Source organism: Medicago truncatula, chromosome 2 (genome assembly GCF_003473485.1).
Source record: "Medicago truncatula cultivar Jemalong A17 chromosome 2, MtrunA17r5.0-ANR, whole genome shotgun sequence".
In the NCBI taxonomy this organism is placed as follows: Eukaryota; Viridiplantae; Streptophyta; class Magnoliopsida; order Fabales; family Fabaceae; genus Medicago; species Medicago truncatula.
The window spans coordinates 14,046,970-14,069,445 of NC_053043.1; the positions used below are offsets into that span (position 1 = coordinate 14,046,970).

General features: G+C 32.0%; 1 protein-coding gene and 1 long non-coding RNA gene across 2 annotated transcripts; both read left to right on the forward strand.

The window, feature by feature from the left end:
* The first annotated feature begins 6,068 nt into the window (after positions 1-6,068).
* On the forward strand, positions 6,069-7,028 carry LOC120578021 (uncharacterized). The gene is made up of 3 exons (XR_005643979.1): positions 6,069-6,195; positions 6,339-6,427; positions 6,927-7,028. It is a non-coding gene; the product is annotated as an uncharacterized lncRNA (long non-coding RNA).
* An 11,352-nt stretch (positions 7,029-18,380) lies between these two features.
* On the forward strand, positions 18,381-20,775 carry LOC25488078 (protein DETOXIFICATION 55). Its single transcript, XM_013607737.3, has 2 exons — positions 18,381-18,582; positions 18,955-20,775. The coding sequence occupies exons 1-2, from the start codon at positions 18,535-18,537 to the stop codon at positions 20,428-20,430; spliced, it is 1,524 nt and encodes a 507-aa protein (XP_013463191.1). The 5' UTR covers positions 18,381-18,534; the 3' UTR covers positions 20,431-20,775.
* Positions 20,776-22,476: the final 1,701 nt, after the last annotated feature.

Here is a 22,476-nt window from a genome sequence, read left to right on the forward strand (position 1 = left end):
TGGTTTAAACTAAATATATAGATTTTTGCTCTTATTCCTCGCTGTTTTAAAGTATAAATCATTCTTTCAATCCCTTTCAATCTTTTGTAGGTCCGTTGGGGAAAAACCCTTTTTCCGATCTTGACAAAGTAATCAACAAGCTCAGACTGAAATACAGATCATATATTGTTGAATATGACATTGATGCTGTATGTGTTTTTTGCGAAATATACCTATTCTCAATTATTTGCATTCTATTTTATCAACGTTTGTGATGTTTTTGTTTGTTATTTTTTTAGGGTGCAGTATGCTTGCCAAACATGTTTGGCGGTGATTTCGGAGATCAAATTGGGCGCTATGCAATATTGACTGATCCTAAGTCCAACAAGTTTGAAGTATTGGTCGATAGAGTAAACGAAGCATTTTTTTCTCATAAAGGGATGGAAAACAATTCGTGACTTTTACGGAATCGATCTTGGTGCCTGGATTACCTTGGTTTTTGTGGGTGACGGTGTGAAGATCAGAGGGGGTGCTCCGATGGTTGGGTCACATGATACCATTGATAAGTGCTAGAAAGTTGTAATTTAAGTGATATATTTTAGGCACTTTTGTTACTTGTTTTGCAAGTTATTAAGGGAAAAGCCGAGAAATAAGTGATTATTGCCCTTTTACGCTTTATCTATCTTACTTCACCCATTTGTGCAGGATTCGAACTCAAGACATCAAGCAAAGAGAAGAAAATCGAGAAAAGTACAAAAAGGCAGAAAAATGAGATCACTCGCCTCCAACTCGCCATGGCAAGCAGCAAAGGCGAGCAATTCCAGAATGCAACAAAGATCACACGCCACCAACTCGCAATGACGAGTAGAAGGCGAGCTTACTCGCCATGGCGAGTGGAATGACTCGCGAGGCGAGTGAAGGCGGTTTAGCCCCTCACAGCTGACGTGGCACAAACCCAATGGGGAAGTAACTTCAACTCGCCATGGTGAATGAAGTAGCTCGCGAGTTGATGCAGAGTCAGAATTCTATAAATAGCCCACTCAACCATTTCATTGGGATATAGTTTTTAGATAGTTTTTCTCTTAGTTTTTCACTTGTAATATTTCTAGAGAGAGAGATAGGGCTTGTGCTTTATAGAGTGAGAGTGATAGAGAGTGGATTCTTCATCCTTTGTTGAGACATCACAAGTTGTAATGAATCTTGCTTCTTCGATTCATTCTTGCAAGGCTTCCATGACAATGAGTAGCTAAATCTCCTTTGTTGGGATTAGAGGTACTTGATCATAGCTTAAACATGTAATCCTTTGATCTATAAATATATGGTTCTATCATTTGATTTGATATTAATGTTATTCTTGCACTTTAATCTTTATCTTTGATTTAATTGTGATTGAGAAATACTTTTGAATCTAGGTTTAGAATAACCATCTATCAAAACATAGGTTCTAGACATGGAATCGACGTTTTGATAATCACCTTAGGTATCCAAACCTAAAGCTTTCTTATCATTTAAATAGATTGAGAAATCATCAATTGAACGATAAGATCGACTCTTGAATCATTCAATAGTTTGAGACATCAACCATTGAATGATACAATTGATTTCACAATATTGTTTGGACACGAATGGTGTTGTCGAGGGATACGTGATAATATCAAAGACAAGCTAGAATCCATGTATGCTCATTAGGTTACGTGCGACGCTCGATCAAGGAACTCTAATCCTAACAAGTTTTACGCCCTATTAATCTCAATTGTATCATTTGCAATTCAGTTACTAAAACAAACAATCAACTATCGTTTAACTTGAAATGATATTTGGTGTCGAACGGTCCGCGATATCGCACTAGTCCCTGAGGAGACGATATAAATACTTACTATTGTTTGATGCAAAAATACTACATCAACCATCTACCTTGATGTTATTTACAATTAGTCCATGTTTAGATAAATTGTGCAAGACCTTTCCAATTTGAATTTTAAGTTTTAGTTTCTTAGAGTTTTGGAAGCATCTATTTTTTTTGTCTTTGAATTTAGCAAATGTCCCTTGAATTTCATAAATAATTTAGCCTTGCTTGCTTTGCTTTTTTATTTATATATTTGTGTTTGTTTTTGTGTTGCTGAATCAATTTAGTAGCATGACTGTGTTACTGAAGCATTTTAGTAACATGGCTTTTAGTAACATTATTAGTAACAATTACTAGAATCAATTTAGTAGCATAGCGGTGTAACGTCTCCTCTTAACATTATTATTACTAACAATTACTAATCCTAATCTCTAAAATATGTTTTGGGTGGAAACAAACTAAAATCATAATTCTAATTTCTCTCATTCAAGTAACTAAGAGATTTCATTCACATCTCTTAACTAAGTTTTTGGTGGAAACAAACTAAAATCCTTATTTCTCTCATTCAAATAATCAGGGGATTTCATCCACATCTTTAAAATATGTTTTGGGTGGAAACAAACTAAAAATCATAATTCCTCTCATTCAAGTAACTACTAAAGATTTCATCCACATCTATAAAATATGTTTTGGGTGGAAACAAACTAAAAATCCTAATTCCTCTCATTCAAGTAACTACTAAAGATTTCATCCACATCTCTAAAATATGTTTTGGGTGGAAACAAACTTAAATCCTAATCCTTATTTCTCTCATTCAAATAATTAGGGGATTTCATCCACATCTTTAAAATATGTTTTGGGTGGAAACAAACTAAAAATCATAATTCCTCTCATTCAAGTAACTACTAAAGATTTCATCCACATCTCTAAAATATATTTTGGATGGAAACAAACTAAAAATCCTAATTCCTCTCATTCAAGTAACTACTAAAGATTTCATCCACATCTCTAAAATATGTTTTGGGTGGAAACAAACTTAAATCCTAATCCTTATTTCTCTCATTCAAGTAACTAAGAGATTTCATCCACATCTCTAATCTAACTTTTTGGTGGAAACAAACTAAAATCCTAATTTCTCTCATTCAAATAAGTAGGGGATTTCATCCACATCTCTAAAATATGTTTTCGGTGGAAACAAACTAAAAATCCTAATTCTTCTCATTCAAGTAACTAAGAGATTTCATCCACATCTCTAAAGTAACTTTTTGGTGGAAACAAACTAAAATCCTTATTTCTCTCATTCAAATAAGTAGGGGATTTCATCCACATCTCTAAAATATGTTTTGGGTGGAAACAAACTAAAAATCCTAATTCCTCTCATTCAAGTAACTACTACACATTTCATCCACATCTCTAAAATATGTTTTGGCGAATCAACTATGGTAATTCTTAAGTACAAAAAAATGTCAATTCTTAAGTAAAACAAAGTGCCCCATCAACAATATTAATTTCATTTTATTCATATTAATCTTTATCCTAAAATGTTGGCCATTTCCTAATTTTGTTCCACTATTTTGTGCTTATCCTGATAACTAATACTCTTTATTGCTCAACCGACATATCCTACTCACACGTATTCCACCTTTTTCCTATAAATATATCATAACATATTTGCCAAACCATCTCAATCTAAATAAGCATCCTCTTTCTTGGAAAGGAAAAAACAAGCCAATGATGTCTGCAAAATACACTCCAATCTCAGCTGTTTCTGGAGGAAGAAAGAATCTCAAGATATGTGTGCGAGTTGCTCACATTTGGTTGATGAAAAGGTTTCTGCATGTTTGCACTCTTAGCTTTAAAATTAAACTAATGTCATTGTTGTTTTTTAGTTATGTAATTTAACCAGCTGTTTAATGTTGTTGTTGTCGTCAATAGGGTGGACATATTCACGCCACAGCTAGAAAAGATTTGGTGGCAAAGTTCAGGTCCATGGTTCAAGAAGGGGGTACATATCAGCTTGAAAATGCAATTGTAGGTTTTAATGAAAGTCCTTATAAGGTAACTTCACACAAACATAAGCTTAGTATGATGCACAATTCAACTTTTACCAAAGTACACTCGCCTGCTATCCCTATGAACGTTTTTTAGTTCAAGCCATTCAATGAAATTCTCTCTTCAACTGTCGAGGATGTATCTACGGGTAAGACTTCAATTCTGAATGTGTGTTGCACATTATTTCTACCTATAAGCATTCGTTTAGGAATTTCATACATTTGTTTTTGCTTTTGTATACGTAATTTCAGATGTTATTGGTCATGTAATTGAAAGAGGTGATATAAGGGAAACTGAAAAGGACGGAAGGAAAAGCAGGGTTATTGATCTCACTTTAGAAGATCTTGAGTAAGATTTGTCTCTTTCTTTGTACCTGGTTGTAATATAATTTTAATATACCTTATGTTCCTGAATTGATATTTTGGTAATATTTTATTACAGAAACAACCGCTTGCATTGCTCTCTTTGGGGTGAACATGTTGACAAAATTGTGACCTTTTTTTGCAACCATGACAACGACACACCTACTGTATTGATATTGCAGTTTTGCAAGACACGCATGTAGTTAGGTATGTCGTGTTTTAAGTTTGTGCTTTCTGCTGATATCAACAATGAAATGTGAAATTATGTTCACTTGCTGTTGATTTTTTAAAAAATTAGGTGCTATGGGAGTTGCTAATGCCTTTAATGGGACTAAGCTGATACTTAATGGTGATTTGCCTGATGTCGCTGCGTACATGATATGGTAACCATTTACATTTTTATATGCTTTAGAATAAAGGCAAGTTTTTTTGGTCGTAATTAAGTTGTCTGGAGGTCTCGCCACTCTTCTATTAACATTGGTGCCCTTTTATTAGAATGAAAAATGCATCAATACAGTTCACCCGAAGTGTCAGCCAAATTTCAACGAACAGCTCCGCGTCTTTATCAGATGACTTGCTCAACACTAACCGAATGACAATTGAAAGCATGACTGAGTCAACTGAGGTAGCTATCTCTTTATTGAAATTTTTAGATGTCGTTTTGGATTCATCTTTGTTATTTTTCACATGGACAGTTGTACGTCGCAATATCACGGGTTACTTCGAGGGGTGGTTTAAAGATATTGATTAATGACGACGACGGCGATGATACCGATGTTGCATCAAGTGTGGTCTACAGAGAAGTTTTCCGTAATATGTAGGACTTTTTGTGTACTATTCATTTTCTTACTTATTGAAACTATTTGCATGTCAACGAACTTCAGTTTCCCTTTTAAAATTATATGTTATGTTAAAGTAACAGGAACTACGTACTAGAATTATGGAACAATAACAAAGTCTATGGTAATTGACATTTTGCTTTGATTCACGACAATTTTTACATTCAAGCGACCTACAGTGTCTTATTTTTTCTGTGAGTATTAATTTTTTAAATGACACGTGCGTTAGCACGGGTCAATGGTATAGTTATTTATAAACCTAACATTGTTGCCCTAATTCCACCTAATATTTAACCCAAAAAATTATAGCCACTTTTCCCTCCTTCAAAACCTAACCATATTTCCTAATTCCCCTCCTCCAAACCCTAACCATGATTTCCTAATTTCCCTCCTCCTAAAACCTAATTCCCCTCCTTCAAAACCTAACCATATTTCCTAATTCCCCTCCTCCAAACCCTAACCATCATTTCCTAATTTCCCTCCTCCTAAAACCTATCTAATTGATTTCCATATTTTCTGTTGCCATATTTTTTTTCCTCACTTCCTCAACTCATTTACCCTAATATATTATCTTTTATCTTTTATCTTTTATTTATTAAAGTTAACCCGAATGCTAATTGTTGCCCTAATTTAACTTAAATTCAGTGCTTGCTTTTACTGTATTACCCATGTTTAAAATATCAAATTGCAGAAATTTCCTATTTTTTTTTTTTTTTTTAAAATTGTTTCCTACTAAACAGATAAACTTAAAAAAAAGAAAAACAAATCACTCCTATTAACAAATTGTTCATATTTTATTGCAGAAATTCCCAATTCTTTTGAACGAAACAAATCCCTCCTATTCTTTTGAACAAAACAAATCACTCCTATTTTTTTTTAACAAAACAAATCATTATTTCCTGCTGCTTCTGCTAATAGATTTTGTTACTCGCATCCTTGGAGGTTGACTGGTCTAAACTCCCATAGAATTTTTGAATCTGCTAATATCATTTGTGTAAGATGATGATATATGCAATGATTTTCAATGTTTTTTCTTTCTCCACCATGTTTTGATCTGTAGCTTTATTTTACAAATTGCAGATTTTGTTGATGGAAATGTGGATTTGGGGATATGCAGGTATGTTTGTTTATTTCACTTTCATTATGTAATTGTTTCATTCTAATTATTATTTTTTTCTTCCCTTTTTTTTTTTTTTTTTATAAAATTGCCTCACTTTCTCTGATGGTTCCCACTATGTCGTTGGATTTATCACCAAGAAGCTGGAAGGGTTGGTTCTATCCAGAAAGTTGCAGATAGGCTTCGTTGTTACACTTGGTCATGACTTCTTCATCTCACTTCAAAATTGCAAGTGCGTTTTCTCTCTCCTTGCGAAAATTATTAGCTTATCTTACAATGGAATTGATTTAATTAATTAATTCATTAAGTATGTAACAAACAGGGCTCCACAATGATTTAATTGTTTCATTCTAATTTAATTTTTGTGTTTATATAGAAGCATTGTTATTGTGTTAACATTGAGAAGAAAAATCAAATGTATTTTTACCTGCTCCTCCTCTTTTCTGTGACTAAGGTTAACCACACATCTTTCTTTCCATTCAATTCCTCTATTGTACAAAATAGCTTGCAATAGCTTTTTAGGCTTCTTACAAAATCAAAGTAATTGTTATATGATTGGTGTGGGGTTTGGTTTTTTGATTTTGCAGTTCAGGAATTTTCAAATTCGGGGTTGAAATAAGAGTAGGAGCATTTGTTTAGTTTGATTTTTGGTTATTTGTAATCCGATGACTTTTTGAATTGCATTGCTATCTAATTTATTATCATCTCTTTTTTTGTTTGTTATATTCTAGAAGGAGGTTTATGCGGTGGTGGTTGTTGCAAGAAGGCCCTCGCGGTGATAATTTATACGGTGGTGGTTGATTATACTGATGTGAATGTGTCTTAGATATCCCCTGAGCTATGCAAACTACAAATTAAGTTGTAAACCATGATTCATATCATTGTTTTAATAAGGATTGGCCCAATGCTTCATGTGATATTCTATTGGCTGAATAAGGATCTATCTAAGCATATGATTGTGCCTTCAAAATATGCTTAACTTACCATTAACTATAAGCATGATCATTGCAAAACATTAATTGTAAATCATACCTTACCTACATAATATAGCTATATATTTCATGTTATTTTAATTTACGGTTTTTATGTGATGTTGAACTCCTAAATTACTAATATATTGTGCTCATCATTGACCCGTGTGGTAGCACGGGTTAGCAAATTATGAGGTTTTGCTTGACATGAAGGCAATTTCCGTTATCTGTCGTCTCATTTGCAATGACTATTAACAAGAGTCAGGGTCAGTCGTTGAAACATGTTGGTGTTTATCTACCGTCTCCTGTTTTTTCACATGATATTCTATTGGCTGAATAAGGATCTATCTAAGCATATGATTGTGTCTTCAAAATATGCTTAACTTACCGTTAACTATAAGCATGATCATTGCAAAACATTAATTGTAAATCATACCTTACCTACATAATATAGCTATATATTTCATGTTATTTTAATTTACGATTTTTATGTGATGTTGAACTCCTAAATTACTAATATATTGTGCTCATCATTAACCCGTGTGGTAGCACGGGTTAGCAAATTATGAGGTTTTGCTTGACATGAAGGCAATTTCCGTTATCTGTCGTCTCATTTGCAATGACTATTAACAAGAGTCAGGGTCATCGTTGAAACATGTTGGTGTTTATCTACCGTCTCCTGTTTTTTCACATGGACAGTTGTACGTCGCAATATCACGGGTTACTTCGAGAGGTGGTTTAAAAATATTGATTAATGACGACGACGGCGATGATATCGATGTTGCATCAAATGTGGTCTATAGAAAAGTTTTCCGTAATGTGTAGGACTTTTTTGTGTACTGTTCATTTTCTTACTTATTGAAACTATTTGCATGTCAACAAACTTCAATTTCCCTTTCAAAATTATATATTATTTTAAAGTAACAGGAACTACGTACTAGAATTATGGAACAAAAACAAAGTCTTTGATATTGACATTATGCTTTGATTCACGACAATTTTTAGATTCATGCGAACTACAGTTTCTTATTTTTTTCAGTGAATATTATCTTTTTTAAATGACACGTGCGTTAGCACAGGTCAATGGTCTAGTATATAATAAATTTTATATAATTTTAATTTTAGGTAAACTCGTACGAATTTACGAGTCGAGTTTACGATTCGAGTTTACATAATTAAAACGAGTTGAGGTAAACTCTCGAATTGTAAAACCTTGAATCTTTCTATCTATATATAATTGAGAATACTTATTGATAAAGTAGTTTAATAAAATGCGTAATTATAACATCTAAAAGTAACACCGATTGAGCTATTATAGACAGGGTATACATGGTCAAAAGGTAACATGGAATTGCAATCTTCATATTTTGACCTAATTAATATTCCTCCTGTAGTTTTTTGGCACCTGAAGGAGACCGAACAATGTGGATGATCCATGCGAATGATTCACTCCACTTTATGTTTTTCCATCTTTAAGATTAATAATAATAACCAGCTAGGTTGTGTTTTTACAACGATACTAATAAAGATGAAACTTGCTAGTGATACCAAAATGTCAAACTCTCGGTTCCTCAAAATCTCTTTTGTGGAATTTAATTGATTCTTTTGACTTGTTGATTTGATATTTTTTGTTCTTTGTGATTCTCATTGGGATGAAAGCATTAATAATATGGAGTTTGACTTAAAGCCAAGTAACAAAATGAGGTCAATAATTGTTTTAAGGAAAATGCTAAAGAGTGTCTTTAAGGTATTGGTTAAGAGGATAACAATTGAAATATTGCATTGTGAAATGATGAATTTAGCTTTTTAAATGATAAAATATTGTTGAATCAAATACAAATTTACTACTTTTGGTTTAGCATAACCCTTTACTTTTTGTGTTAATTCTCCGGTTTTTAGGAAAATGGGATAACATTATTTTTAATGATATCAATTTTTATAAAGAAAAATCCAAGATTTTATTTTAGGAAGAAAAATCCAAGATTTACATTATATAAAAATAAGGCTTGAAATGATTTTACAAAGAGTGAAGTTTTTCCCTTTATAAGTCAATCAATTTCACAAATATGAGTCTTTCAAAAATAAATAAAACTTAATATAAAAATCTAATATGATATTAGAGTTTATCGGTCTAGGCCACCCACCATATCTATCACGCACCAAATTCAATAAGATGTGAGGGGTGTAATGTGAAAACCCAAGATCCATATAAGATAATATATAAGATAAAGATAATGTCTAGTTTATAAAATTTTAAAATGTAATATGACTTGATCACAATGTTATTTAGTTGTATCCTATATCCATTTTAAATTTCTCTAATTGGTGTGTGATAATGTCCTATCAAGTGTTGTGACTTCGATCGAAAAAGTCACACCAATAACAACTTGATGTGTGGAGTAAGGGATAATCAAGCAACCAAAACAAAGTGTATGGAACAATTAAATACAAGCCAAAAGTAGAAAACAACGGCGAGAAGAACACAAAGAAGAGAAGAACACAAAAGAATTTGTTGACCCAGTTCGGTCCAAATTGACCTAGTCTGGGGGAGAGAGCAGCCATCTGATCCACTATATGATGAGTATTGTTACAAAGAGAAATCAATGGGTTACAAGAATAAGTCTCCCGCCTAATTCTACCCAAAGTTCCAGTCTCTTCCCGTAACCAAGAGACTCAATCCTAATATTGTTTCCCAAGGTGAATCAACCCATAAACCCTAGTGTTTGTTCCGAAGAGACAAACTCTATACAAACCCTAGTTTTGTTGTTGCCTTTCTAAACCCTTGTTTCAGCCCCCTCTATCTCCAAGTTTGCTCTGATACAAGGTCTATATTTATAGTAAAAGTTTCCCTTAAAATTTGGAACAAATCTGCACTCAAAAATATGTTTCTGTTTTTCGCTGCCAGCGCACCATCGTGCCACAATGCGACCCCATCGTGCCACGATTTTTCCAGTGCTTTTGTGTGTGAATCTTTGATTGTTTGTGTATAAAGATTGGAATATCCTTGTACTTTTATAACTACATTTTTCTTATTAAAAATTCTAATATTCTATAACTATATTTTCTTATTAAAAAGAAAGAAAAATAATATATCACTCAGAAAACAATTGGAATATATCACTCTCCCACACACACACATGTAGTCATTATTACTATGAATGTACTTCAACTTCAAAACCAAATTAACCAAAAAGAAGTCAATTATTATCCAAAAATCAATTAACATGGAAGTGGAGCATGCGTGGACAGGGAGCATCTATCTATATAACCAACAAGTAACAAACATTAACATTGGTAGATATATTAGTGGATTAATATATCTCATCTTTAGATTGAGGTAATGTGATATATATAGGTCCCATGTATATAATTTAATTGGTTACTCTTTACCAAATTCTTTAGCCATTATTCAACTAAATTGATCATCAAACTATGGTTGAAACTCATGGGGAGCAGAAAGCATAAAGATGTTAGTTGTTGGAATTTATCGATACATAAAAGAGAAATTGGGACCGAAAAAGGGCATCACAATATATTCAATAAGACTAAATATTCAAAAAACCATTTGAAGGATGTGACATTTATATACGTTATCATTCATTCCTAGCAACCACTATATGATAGATGTTAACATTATATTGGCTTAGGAAGGTATGAAATCTAATCTTATGAGTTTGATATATATGCTAACTGTCGACAAGATTTTTTGTGGGTGGTTCCCCTCTTGCATTTGGTGCAACTAGATTTCACATGTGTGGTTCCATTAATGTGAGACAAATTAAAGAAGCATTAACACTTAATAGTATCTCTAATTAACACAACGGCAAGAGCATTACATCCACATAAACAAAAGCAGTGATAATATCCGAGATTTTGTATTTTAAGCTAAGTCCATAATAATATATACACACAAAGGTTTTTACATATACAAAAGATTTAATATCATTCAAATTATTAGCAGCATTGCTTTATACAAGCGCATCAATCTAAATATATGTGTTTAACACCACCTATTCTTACTTTTTTTTTTTTTTTTTTTAAGAGAAGAAGCTTAAAGCATTTCATTAATCAATATGTGTTCAATACAATCAGGTATTACAAATAATAATTGGAAATTAACTGACAATGTAGCCGCCTTAACTAAAGCGTGAGCTGCCTCATTTGCTTGTCTCTGTACAAACTCTACCTTAGAGTTTTCTTAATAATTCCTAAAAAGAGATTGACAATTTTGAATGATATTTCCGAACTCAGTTGCATCATGATTTGTCGATAAGAAATTATCAACAATCTTTTTCGCATCCATCTCAAAATCCATAGGACCAAGATTAAGCTCGTGAACCCATTCTAGAGCAGATAATAAACCAAGAGCTTCTCCTATATGAACTTCACATATCGGACTAAACCATTCAGTTTTAGCTAAGACAGACGTACCTGTGTCATCTCTTATACATATTCATATACCAACCTTGTTTAAGTGCTTAGAGAAAGAGGCGTCGATATTGCATTTATATCGACCTACAGCTGGTTTCTTCCACTTTGAAGTATCAGCAGTATTTTGTATCCTTGAAGAATGTTGCTGATAGGTTTAGATGCTCTCGAGTTTTGTAAAAGTACTTTTGCACGTTCCAGAACAGCAACCTACCACCTATTCTTACTTTAAACCATGACTAAGATAGAACTTTAATGTGGTCCAAGACTCTAATCAATTAATAAAAGAACACTAAGGAAAAAGAAATTTTACTTATTTTTGCCGAACATTAGATTAAAAAAGAGTACTCTGTATTAGAAAAAAAAAATTCAAGTCACACATTAGAAAAAGAAAAACCTAAAAAGAGTTCATAAAGAGTATCATCCATCATCAAACAAATTAGTTTTGTAAAAATGAAACATAGATTAGAAGGAAAATAATTCTTAAACACCCAATATCCAATCTAACACTTGAGAGATAAAATAATAGAGTAAAATGATATATGTAATGGATTGATGATGTGATAAGAAGAAGATATAAAGAGAAAATACGTGTTGGATGGATGTATAAAAAGTAGAGGCGTACACATATATATAAGTGCTCAAAATAAAAATCAAATGTTATAGGCCACTAACCTCAACGCCTGTTTAATAATGTTGAGGTGTGAATAGTGTATTAAGAAAAACACAAATCAATACTCTTATAAAAAAAAAGCCATGTTTGAACCGATTATGAAAGAGTAGAATTGATTATGCAATATTGTTTCGTTGTTGTCGAGTAGAATTTATTCTACATGAAGCTAGAATTTGTAATTTTTTATTCTAGAATTAATTTTTACACACAAATTTACCGTTCAACTCATTTTTACATGATTGTATCCAAACACAAATCACTTTTTGTCAGAATTAATTTTAACCAAAATCAATTCCTCTGCCGCGCAACCAAACGCACACATGCGAGTTGAGTATGTTCTAGCTTGGCACATCTTCTATAATTGATTGTAACCGCTAATGCATTTTGGCTGATTAAAGAAAATCATATATATATATATATATATATATATATAACCGTTTAATGACATGATGCCATTCCGGCGGCGGCGATGGCTTCTTAAAGGGATCCTCCCTTTTTTTTTTTTTTTTTTTTCGAATTTGATTGGAAAGCCAGAGAGTAAAAGTCTAATATCTGCTTTGGTCAAATTTTTCAGAAAACTCTCTCTTACTAAAAACCGAATATATCAGGGTCTTTTTCCACGATGAAGATCCGACTCAAAAGATTAGTAGCAAAAGAGGTCGCAGCAAACGAGAGAAGACATGGATTTTTTTTTTTTTAGATAATGAAGAATAGAAAAGACGAGGAAGATGAAAGTTCTTTGATGCAAAAGAGGATCCGGTGCACTATAGTTTTTAATGAGCAACTTAATCTCAACCGTTAATTAATATCCAATGGTTATTAATCAACCCTCTCATCTCTCATTATAAGATGTCCTCTCACTTGATATGCCCTATATATATATATATATATATATATATATATATATTGTTTGCTAACTTAGACCAACAAAAAACATGAAGGCCCATGTTAGTAAGTGTGCAGCTTTTCATTTGGACAAGAATATTCACATATTACTATTATAAACCATTATTAAACGAAGAGTAATTATGTGAATTAAAAAAAAAAATTGTAACTGTTTCTTTGTCAAAACCGTTGTCTTTTTTTTGGTTGTTTAATGTTTGTAATTGTGAACATAAATATGTTCATAACAAAAGTGAGTCTAAGTTAACAAATTAGTTAAAGTTAACAAATTTTTGTAATGAAAATTACTAAATTAACTCTCACGTTATTAGTTTTAAATAATAAAGATGAATGATATTTTTGTCCAAATGAAAAGGTACACAATGACTAACTTGGACCTTCATGTTTTTTTTTGGGTCCAAGTTTACAAACCTATATATATATAATCACAACTCAATCTGGGCATATCTATGTACCCAATTTGTTTGAGTTTGTTTTATAAAATTCTAGAGAGTATCTAAGTGAAGTTATGTTAGGCATCTATCATGCAGACAGAAGACACTGTTATTTGAACGTGTTTAGGTGGTTGTTAGGTAAGTTAGAATGTAAATAGCAATCTAGATACTTATTATGATGTGAACTATACACTATAAAGGAATCTATTATAGAACCTAATTGTAGCTAGCACGAGAAGTAAAAGAACTAAAAAGAACACGATCACAAGGAAAATTTGTTAAGAAAGGGAAAGAAAATGGCGAAATGTTTGACAAGATGACTAGTACTTTTTGGGTGGCAATGGTGAAACATTGAATTTGAATCATAATGCATATATCTAAGTGTTAAAGTCATAAAAGGGTGAGTTAATAGTCCTAAAGATCCTTCTAATTCGGTGGTCATATAGTTTGAAAGTACATTTGCACGCCTAATTTCATGTGACTCAAATTTCAATATACTTACAAGGCTAGGGTAGCCATGCATGAGTAATGAGTTGTTGCTAGCTCCACTCACACCGTCCACGTTCTATATTGGGTTCACTAGTGTAAAACCACCTTTAATATGTCGCAAGGAATGTGTGCATGTAGGATCAACATGGAACACATAAGGACAAGGATGTGGGCTACAATAATTTTTCTAATTTCACACAATTTTAAATCTCAACCTTAAACTTAAGATTTGACGACTCAAATTGTATGTTTCTTTTACAATAACAAAGTGTATTGTGTTAAACGTTGATCATGATTGTGATTTATTTGTAAGGAGGGCGTAAATAAGAATTCTATCTTTATAGATTGATGAAACAATCCACTTTTTGTTTAACTAAAATAAGTTAGGGTTTTTTTATTATCGTTTCTCTTGCACTTTTTTTCTTCACTAAGATTTTATCTCATTGGATTTTTCTAATAATATTTTTAAACTAACCCTTAGGTGTGTGCCACCCCATTTTAAACATGTACATGTTTCAACGGATTAAATTGGACGAAATAATTTAAAAGGTCGAGTTTAAAACTTCAACTAAATTCATCTAAAATAGAGGCTTAAACAGGTCGGTTTGACGGATTCGGCTCGTTTTGCCACTCCTTTATAAAACCTAAATGACAACCAACTCGTTGCCAAGTGTAAATTGATTAATTTGAGACCTAGCTCGTTGCCAAGTGTATGGTACCCTTTTTTTTTTGTTGACCTAAGTGAATGGTACCTTGCTACCACGTAAATGGGGAAGCTACAATATTTTTTTGAGGGGGTGGTGTGTTACATATACGAATTACAAGCTAAGGTGTAGTAACTTTTAAGGACAAGGTGCGTGCTCCAATAGGAAAGGTGGTGATGAGGTTTGATCTGTTTTATGATTTTGGATCTACATCAAAAATATCTTGCATTGTTGCTTGGTGCATACATGTGATAAAAGCAATTTTTGCTTACGATACAATCTAATTTTATTACATTGTTTACTGATGTGGACTTGAAGGCCCTAAAACCGTAATGTTGTTAGTTTCAAAGGTCCTACTTGGTCATAACTTAATGAAGTGAAGTGACCTCATACTAACAATTTACTTAATGAATTATTATCAAAAGCCATGAAAATGGGAGTTTATGACCATCATTGCTAGACCAATGAATTCATAATGATAGGACCAATGAAAGTTTTTCAAATAATACATCAAAATAATAACAAAGATGATTCTTAAATTGGGGTGCATCATATATATGGGACCTCTAAATAAGTGGTTCACTTACCATTTTTAGAAAAATTTAATAAAAGGTCTTGTTAACTTGTACCCTAAATGCATAAGATAAAAAATAAATGTAAATTTATTTACTTTTTGTACAAATTAAATGTAGATATTTAATCTTGAAAATTGTGATTTATAAACTTAAAAGTTTAAAAATTTATATTTTCAATGCAAATATTTATTTTTTAATTCTATTTTAGTGCTTTATCTTGTGTTTTTAGGACACAAGTTAACATTTTCTTTGTTTTTTTTAAATTCATATTTTCATTAAAAATAGTGTGTCGACCCTTTTTTTGAAAAGTTCATATTGGACAAAAATCCCTTAAGTGATGAATCTTTTATAGTAAAAAATTTATGAAAAGTTTATGGTTAGTTATTTTTCAGGAAGAAAACTTGGTTCAGGAAAAAATGAAGAAATTTTTATATTTATATTCTATTTTTATTTTACATATATTAAATTTGGTTTTCATTCTTGAATGTTTTCACCAAAAAGAATAAATCTTGAATGTCAATAACACTTCTCTTAATTTTTTTTACTCGTGATTTTCTTTCTTTCTTCTATAGACGAAGTGGTAAACACAATTAAAACACGCACACACATATTCAACATTGCGGATTTGAGCCTTTGTGAAAGTGGAACATGATAATTTCGACATTGATAGTTAAGTTCATGTATTTTTTATACATCACATTTCATAATTTCTTCAAAACTATTAATTGAATTTCACAATTTACACATTTAATAGTTTTAAATATTTCTTTACAATGTAATGTAACGCCCTTAAATACCGTTTTTACCACACATGCTATACTTACTATGCGAGTTTTTCTAAATATACAAACATTAAATGAGCTAAAATGAAAGAATACCAATAATATTAGCCCCAAAAATACGTACATCAACCATAGCCTCAGTAGCAGTATATAGCAATAGTCCTTCCTCACATGCACAATTAATAGCTTCTTTTTAAACGTGAACATGAAATTTCTGGTAATACAAACATATATGCATTTCTTATGGGGCAGCGAAGATGCCTATGCTTCTATATATTTGGGAAAACGACAAAATAGGAAAAGTAAAGAATAGAGCTTTTAGCATCATTGATAAATACATATATCGCACGGTTTAAATAAGGTCCTTTTTTTTTTTTTTTTTTTTTTAATGACAATATAGAAAATTAGGGTTATGGATAATGGTATTTAGTAGGAAGAAAAACTTAAAGAGAGTTCTTGTATAATTGATTGGTCAAATTGTCAAATATGTATGTACTTGATGGAAAACATGGTAGGGTGGGTGAAAATTAATGGTTAAAATAGCCTTTATCTTTGTATTAGTTGTTTTGACCTCATCGTACAAAAAAACATTCCTCTTAAGGTTATTGGTGTAAATCACTTTACTCAATTTGGATATCTCTTTAGGAGCAAGAAGAATAGGAAGATTCATTGTCTACCGTTTGGTCAATTTGGTTCCATAAAAATGAGATCATTTTTGAAGGGAAGAAGGTGACTTGCAAGGACGTGGTTAAACCTATATAAAAGTTATTTCATGGGGTTTGATATCTCTCAAGGGAGAGAAAAGGGCTATAGTTTTTCCAATTGACATTCAAATTATTTTATGTTGTCTTTTGGATTCGCTTTAATTAAGTTTATATACTCTTTGCATTATGTATGAGTTAGAGTAGTACTCATTATCTCTATATCATTTTTGCTTTATATGAGTTAGAGTACTCCTTAACTCTATTTATATCAATCATTTTGAGTATTCAATCTGATAGAATCTTTAAGATCTAAAGAATAATGAGTCGTTTAACTAAATATTATGTCAAAAAGAGATTAACTATTATTTTACTTTATTTATCTCCCGATCAAATTTAGAATTAATAGGCTCATTTTCATAGAAATAAAGGGCTAAGACCCAAAAAGAAAAGAAAAAACTCAAACCCATTTCTTAAATAACATCGATATAGGTAGAATGTCCTTCGACATTACAAAAACATGGTTTTGAATCCTTAAACTAGACAAAGAGCATTTGTGCTCTTACTCTTGCAAAAGTCGCACATTCTTGAGGGAATATACTTTTAAGATTTTATGTTATAATGTGTTGTAATGAGTTAGTATTTCTATACTCTCGTTAATATATTTTGCTTAATATATATATATATATATATATATATATATATATATATATATATATATATATATATATATATATATATGATCCCATCTATTGTGTTATTATTCACTCGAGATTGGTCTACCTTTAAAATATATACATAATACTAGATTGGTCTACCAATGCTCCTCAATAACGTGGCTTATTTGTTCTAAATTCACGAATTTATTTGTTCTAATATGTATATTTTAGTGTTTTTTCTTTTTCTTTTTGCAAGATAGCTTTGTCGTGTTTAGAAGTAACAAAAAGAATATTTGAATATTTTCTTCGTGAGAACGCATTTGCAAAAGTTGTTTTTTTTATTTGAGTTTGAGTATGCCATGATGGAAACACTGATATAATAATTATTACATTTCATTTTCCATTAAAAAAAAATATTACACAATTACTTTTGGGCCTTTCTTTCAAAATTAAGAACTTTTTAGGTCTATTCTTGCACATTATTGTATGGAGTTGTACGCTTCAAATGTTATAGTTTTGCCTTTTGGAACCATTATCTCTTTTGATAATAATGCAACATAACTTTATAACTTCTAAAGAAGCCTTTCTTTTAATGTTAAGGAAAGCATATATATTCACTTATACACACACCACCAAAATAGTGTGAGAGATGAGGTATATGAAAAAAGAGCAAAAGGAAAAGAAAATAAAAATTAAAAGTGATATGTGGAAAACAAAAGAGTAAAATAGAAAGAAAAAAGAGGTCCAAAAATGATGTAAAAGAAAGTGAGTGTGAGAATATAACAATTGATACACATACACACCCCACCACCTTTAAATTCCTTATATAAAGATATATCGTCTTACTTATTGATCTCACACTCAATTTAATTGCTTGTTCTGGTCCCCTCTCATATCACTTGTACTTGAAGGAGTGTCTTGTGGAGAAAAAAAACATTCATTATCTCATCTTGTTTCTCCTTATTATATACCTCAAATCACCCACACGGAAACAATATAGGAAAAGCTAAAGCTTTTAAGATGGTTGCTCAAGAGAAATCCCAAAAGACATACCCGACAACTGCTGAGGTACGATATATACCATACAATATCTCCCATGGTTTTCACATTTTTCACACATATCACTTCTTCATCCCTCATAATATATACTTTATGATCCTTTTTGCGGCCTCTCTCTCCGGTCAAATGTCATCGACTACTGACATTTGACCAGAGAGCTGTTATAGCTGACCTTTAATCGGAGGGAGCATAACATATTAAAATTCCATAGTTTTCATATACCATTTCTTCATAAATATCATAGCATAGCATATATATTAACATGGATGATGGATCCTTTATGCAGCCTCACTCTTTTATTGGAGAAAGATGGGGCTGTAGAGAAACTATGTCTTATATATACTTGTAAGAGTTCATATTGTTTTTGTTTTGTTTTTTCAGGTGGTGGACGAGCTAAAGAGAATGATGGACATAGGTTTCCCAATAGCAGCCATGAGCATAGTAGGATACCTCAAAAACATGATCTTAGTTGTTTGCATGGGAAAGTTGGGAAGTCTTGAGTTAGCAAGTGGTGCTTTGGCCATAGGCTTCACCAATGTAACCGGATATTCAGTCCTTTCAGGTCTAGCCATGGGAATGGAGCCTCTATGTACTCAAGCCATTGGTTCACAAAACTTCTCTTTAGTCTCTCTCATATTAAGAAGAACAATTCTCATGTTATTAGTAGCTTCATTACCCATTTCACTCTTGTGGCTAAATCTTGAACCATTTATGCTATCCCTTCATCAAAATCAAGATATAACAAGAATAGCAAGCCTCTATTGCCGCCTCTCGATTCCCGATCTTATCGCGAATAGCTTCCTTCATCCGATTCGTATCTATTTACGTAGCAAAGGAACAACTTGGCCATTATTGTGGTGCACTTCACTTTCCGTTATCATTCACATCCCTATCATCATTTTCTTAACCTTCAAACTTCACCTTGGTGTACAAGGTATTGCTATTTCAGCTTTTGTTGCAAATTTCAATACCCTTTTTTTCCTTTTATCATACATGTTCTACATGCATATCTCACATGTTTCAATCTCCATACCTAACCCTAGTCCTCCCTTGTTATCATCACAACAACAAAAACCATCAAGTGTCAAAACCCTAGGCAAAGAATGGGGCATGTTAATAAGGTTTTCTATTCAAAGTTGTCTTGGAGTTTGTTTAGAATGGTGGTGGTATGAATTCATGACAATTCTAGCTGGTTACCTTTATAACCCTCGTGTAGCTTTAGCCACGGCCGGAATAGTGATACAAACAACATCACTTATGTACACTTTACCAACGGCACTTAGTGCTTCGGTTTCAACAAGGGTAGGGAATGCACTTGGAGCTGGTCAACCATCAAAAGCAAATTTGTCAACTATGGTAGCAATTGGAATGTCACTAGCAAGTTCAACATTAGGGTTATTATGGACAACATTAGGAAGAGAAAAATGGGGGAAAGTGTTCACAAATGATAAAGAGGTGCTAGAGTTGACAATGGCAGTTTTACCTATAATTGGTGTTTGTGAGTTAGCAAATTGTCCACAAACAACTAGTTGTGGAATACTTAGAGGGAGTGCAAGACCAGGTATTGGGGCAGGGATAAATTTTTACTCATTTTACTTGGTGGGGGCGCCAATAGGAATAGTGTTGGGGTTTGTTTTGAAATTAGGGTTGGTGGGGTTTTGTTATGGTTTGTTGGCAGCACAAATAGCATGTGTGGTATCAATTCTTGTTGTGGTATATAACACTGATTGGGAAAGAGAGTCATTGAAGGCAAAAAGCTTGGTGGGTAGTGATACATGTGACACATTATTTGCTCATGTTGAAGACCAAATAATCAAATGTGAGCAAGGTATTGTCTTTCTCAATGAGAACAAGTGATCTTACACTTATATATATATATATATATATATATATATATATATATATATATATATATATATATATAACGAATATGTACTAGAGTATTTGTCGAAGACACATTGAAATATGGATGGAATATTGACAACATTTGATTATTTTTGTTGTGATCATTCTCTTGTGTATATGTAATTTGCATGTAACCCAAATATTTTTCTTGGTTTTTTTTTTTCTTGCTGGCTTTGTGTGCAAGTTGGTCTTGCTTGTAATTCTATACCTAGCTCGTTGGTTTGGTTTTCATGGTCAGCAATTGTAATAGTCGGGTTATCTGATAAATTAAATATAACTGAATCTCCTTTTCCCTCATTTAGCAAACATCATTATTTCAAATTATCTTAAAAGTTTTGTTGACAAGAAGTATATATTTTAATTAAAAGTTGAAGACCAATTCTTTATAGTCAAAGTTGAAGACCAAAGATCTTAGAAAGATACTCAATTTTATTTTATTTTCTAATATTGTTGATGATACAAGTGACTTTTTTTATGTGTAAAAAAGTCAATATAATTTACGATATTTTAAATTTAGACCTCGTTGAAAACGAGTACTATATCCATGACTTGTTAAGATTGGGTTGCCTATTTTATAAAGATTTGAGCATGTGCTACCATGTGTTATAACCAAATGAAGTGTGCATGTGCAACGACACATGCCAAGAGGAATATTATATTGTACCTTTAAATTTACCAAACGAAAACACCATTCTCTTCTACGTCACTTCTATGTAATATTTTTACAATAAACTATTAATCTCTAACTTTATTAATATTCTAAACTAGTCTCTATCTTTATCAGATGTTTTTATGTTAGAGCTCTATCTTTATATTTTTGTAATATAAGGAGAGACTTAACTGAAAAACTTTTAATAAAGATAAAAACAAATTTAAAATATTGATAGAAGATTTTTTCAAAAAAGTATTTGATGGAAGATTAATTAATCTTATAACTTGTAACAAGACTATTCAACAATAGACTTCTTAGAAATGTCATGCTATATATTTCCATTTGAACATATATACTCGAGTACATGCAATGCAATATAAGTTCAACTTTCTACACGTGTATATAAGAAAAAAGAAAATAGAGTAGGGGGAAAAAAACAAAAGAAAGTGCATGGTACAGTTTGATGTAGCTAACTCCCCTATGTAATGACATGTCCCCTCTTCCCCACCACATATCATTTCCATTGGAATGGACCGGACAATAGACATATATGAACAAGTTCGGCAGAAATGTACCAATTTGTAAGCAACCAGCATTTCTCTAGTAACTGTCCATTCCTAATAGCATAAAGTAGTAGTTCTTTATTATTAATTATTTTGAGTGTGAGTCAATTAATAAAGAGTGGTGATACATGTACATCCATAGGTGGCATACACACTTAAACCTCCACGTAAACATGTGACACGTGTCCTAGACCCCACAAACACTTTGTCTCTCTTCTCTTTCATCCATCTCTCTCCTCTAGAATATGTGGGGGTGTATGAGTGGTATGGAAATATGAGTGGTCTACCAATCATTTTCCATTAATAAATTAGAATGGCCAGCTAGCTGGGACTAGCTTAGAACATGGGAAATTTTTTGTATATTTTTGTTTTTTACGGTTTATCCTTCAAAAGAAAATAAGACAAACTACGTATAGTAAGTGGTGATAAGTTAATATAATAAGCTTTTGCAATAATTAATTTCTTCTACATTTGTACTTATTTAAGGCATTCTATCTACACTTGTACTTTTTCTTGATGGGTACATTTGTACTTGTATCTTGCTTTAATTTCTTTTTTGGTTGGGGTTTAAAACCCGAATTTTGTATATATTATGCATTGTCCCTACCAACTGAGTTAAGCTCACGATGACTATTTTGTGGAACAACGTTCTATTTTGGATAATGTGTTGGTGGCGTTAGAAATTTTACATCATATGAGGTGCAAGAGTCGGGAGAAGAAAGGTGAAGTAGCTTTAAAGATAATACCAGTAAAGCATATGACCAAGTAAGTTGGAATTTTGTT

Excerpts from the sequence above, each read along its gene's own strand:
- LOC25488078 (XM_013607737.3), top strand. The coding sequence starts at position 18,535 with ATGGTTGCTCAAGAGAAATCCCAAAAGACATACCCGACAACTGCTGAG. Across the intron at positions 18,583-18,954 it reads CATACCCGACAACTGCTGAG|GTGGTGGACGAGCTAAAGAG; the intron begins GTACGATATATA and ends TTGTTTTTTCAG.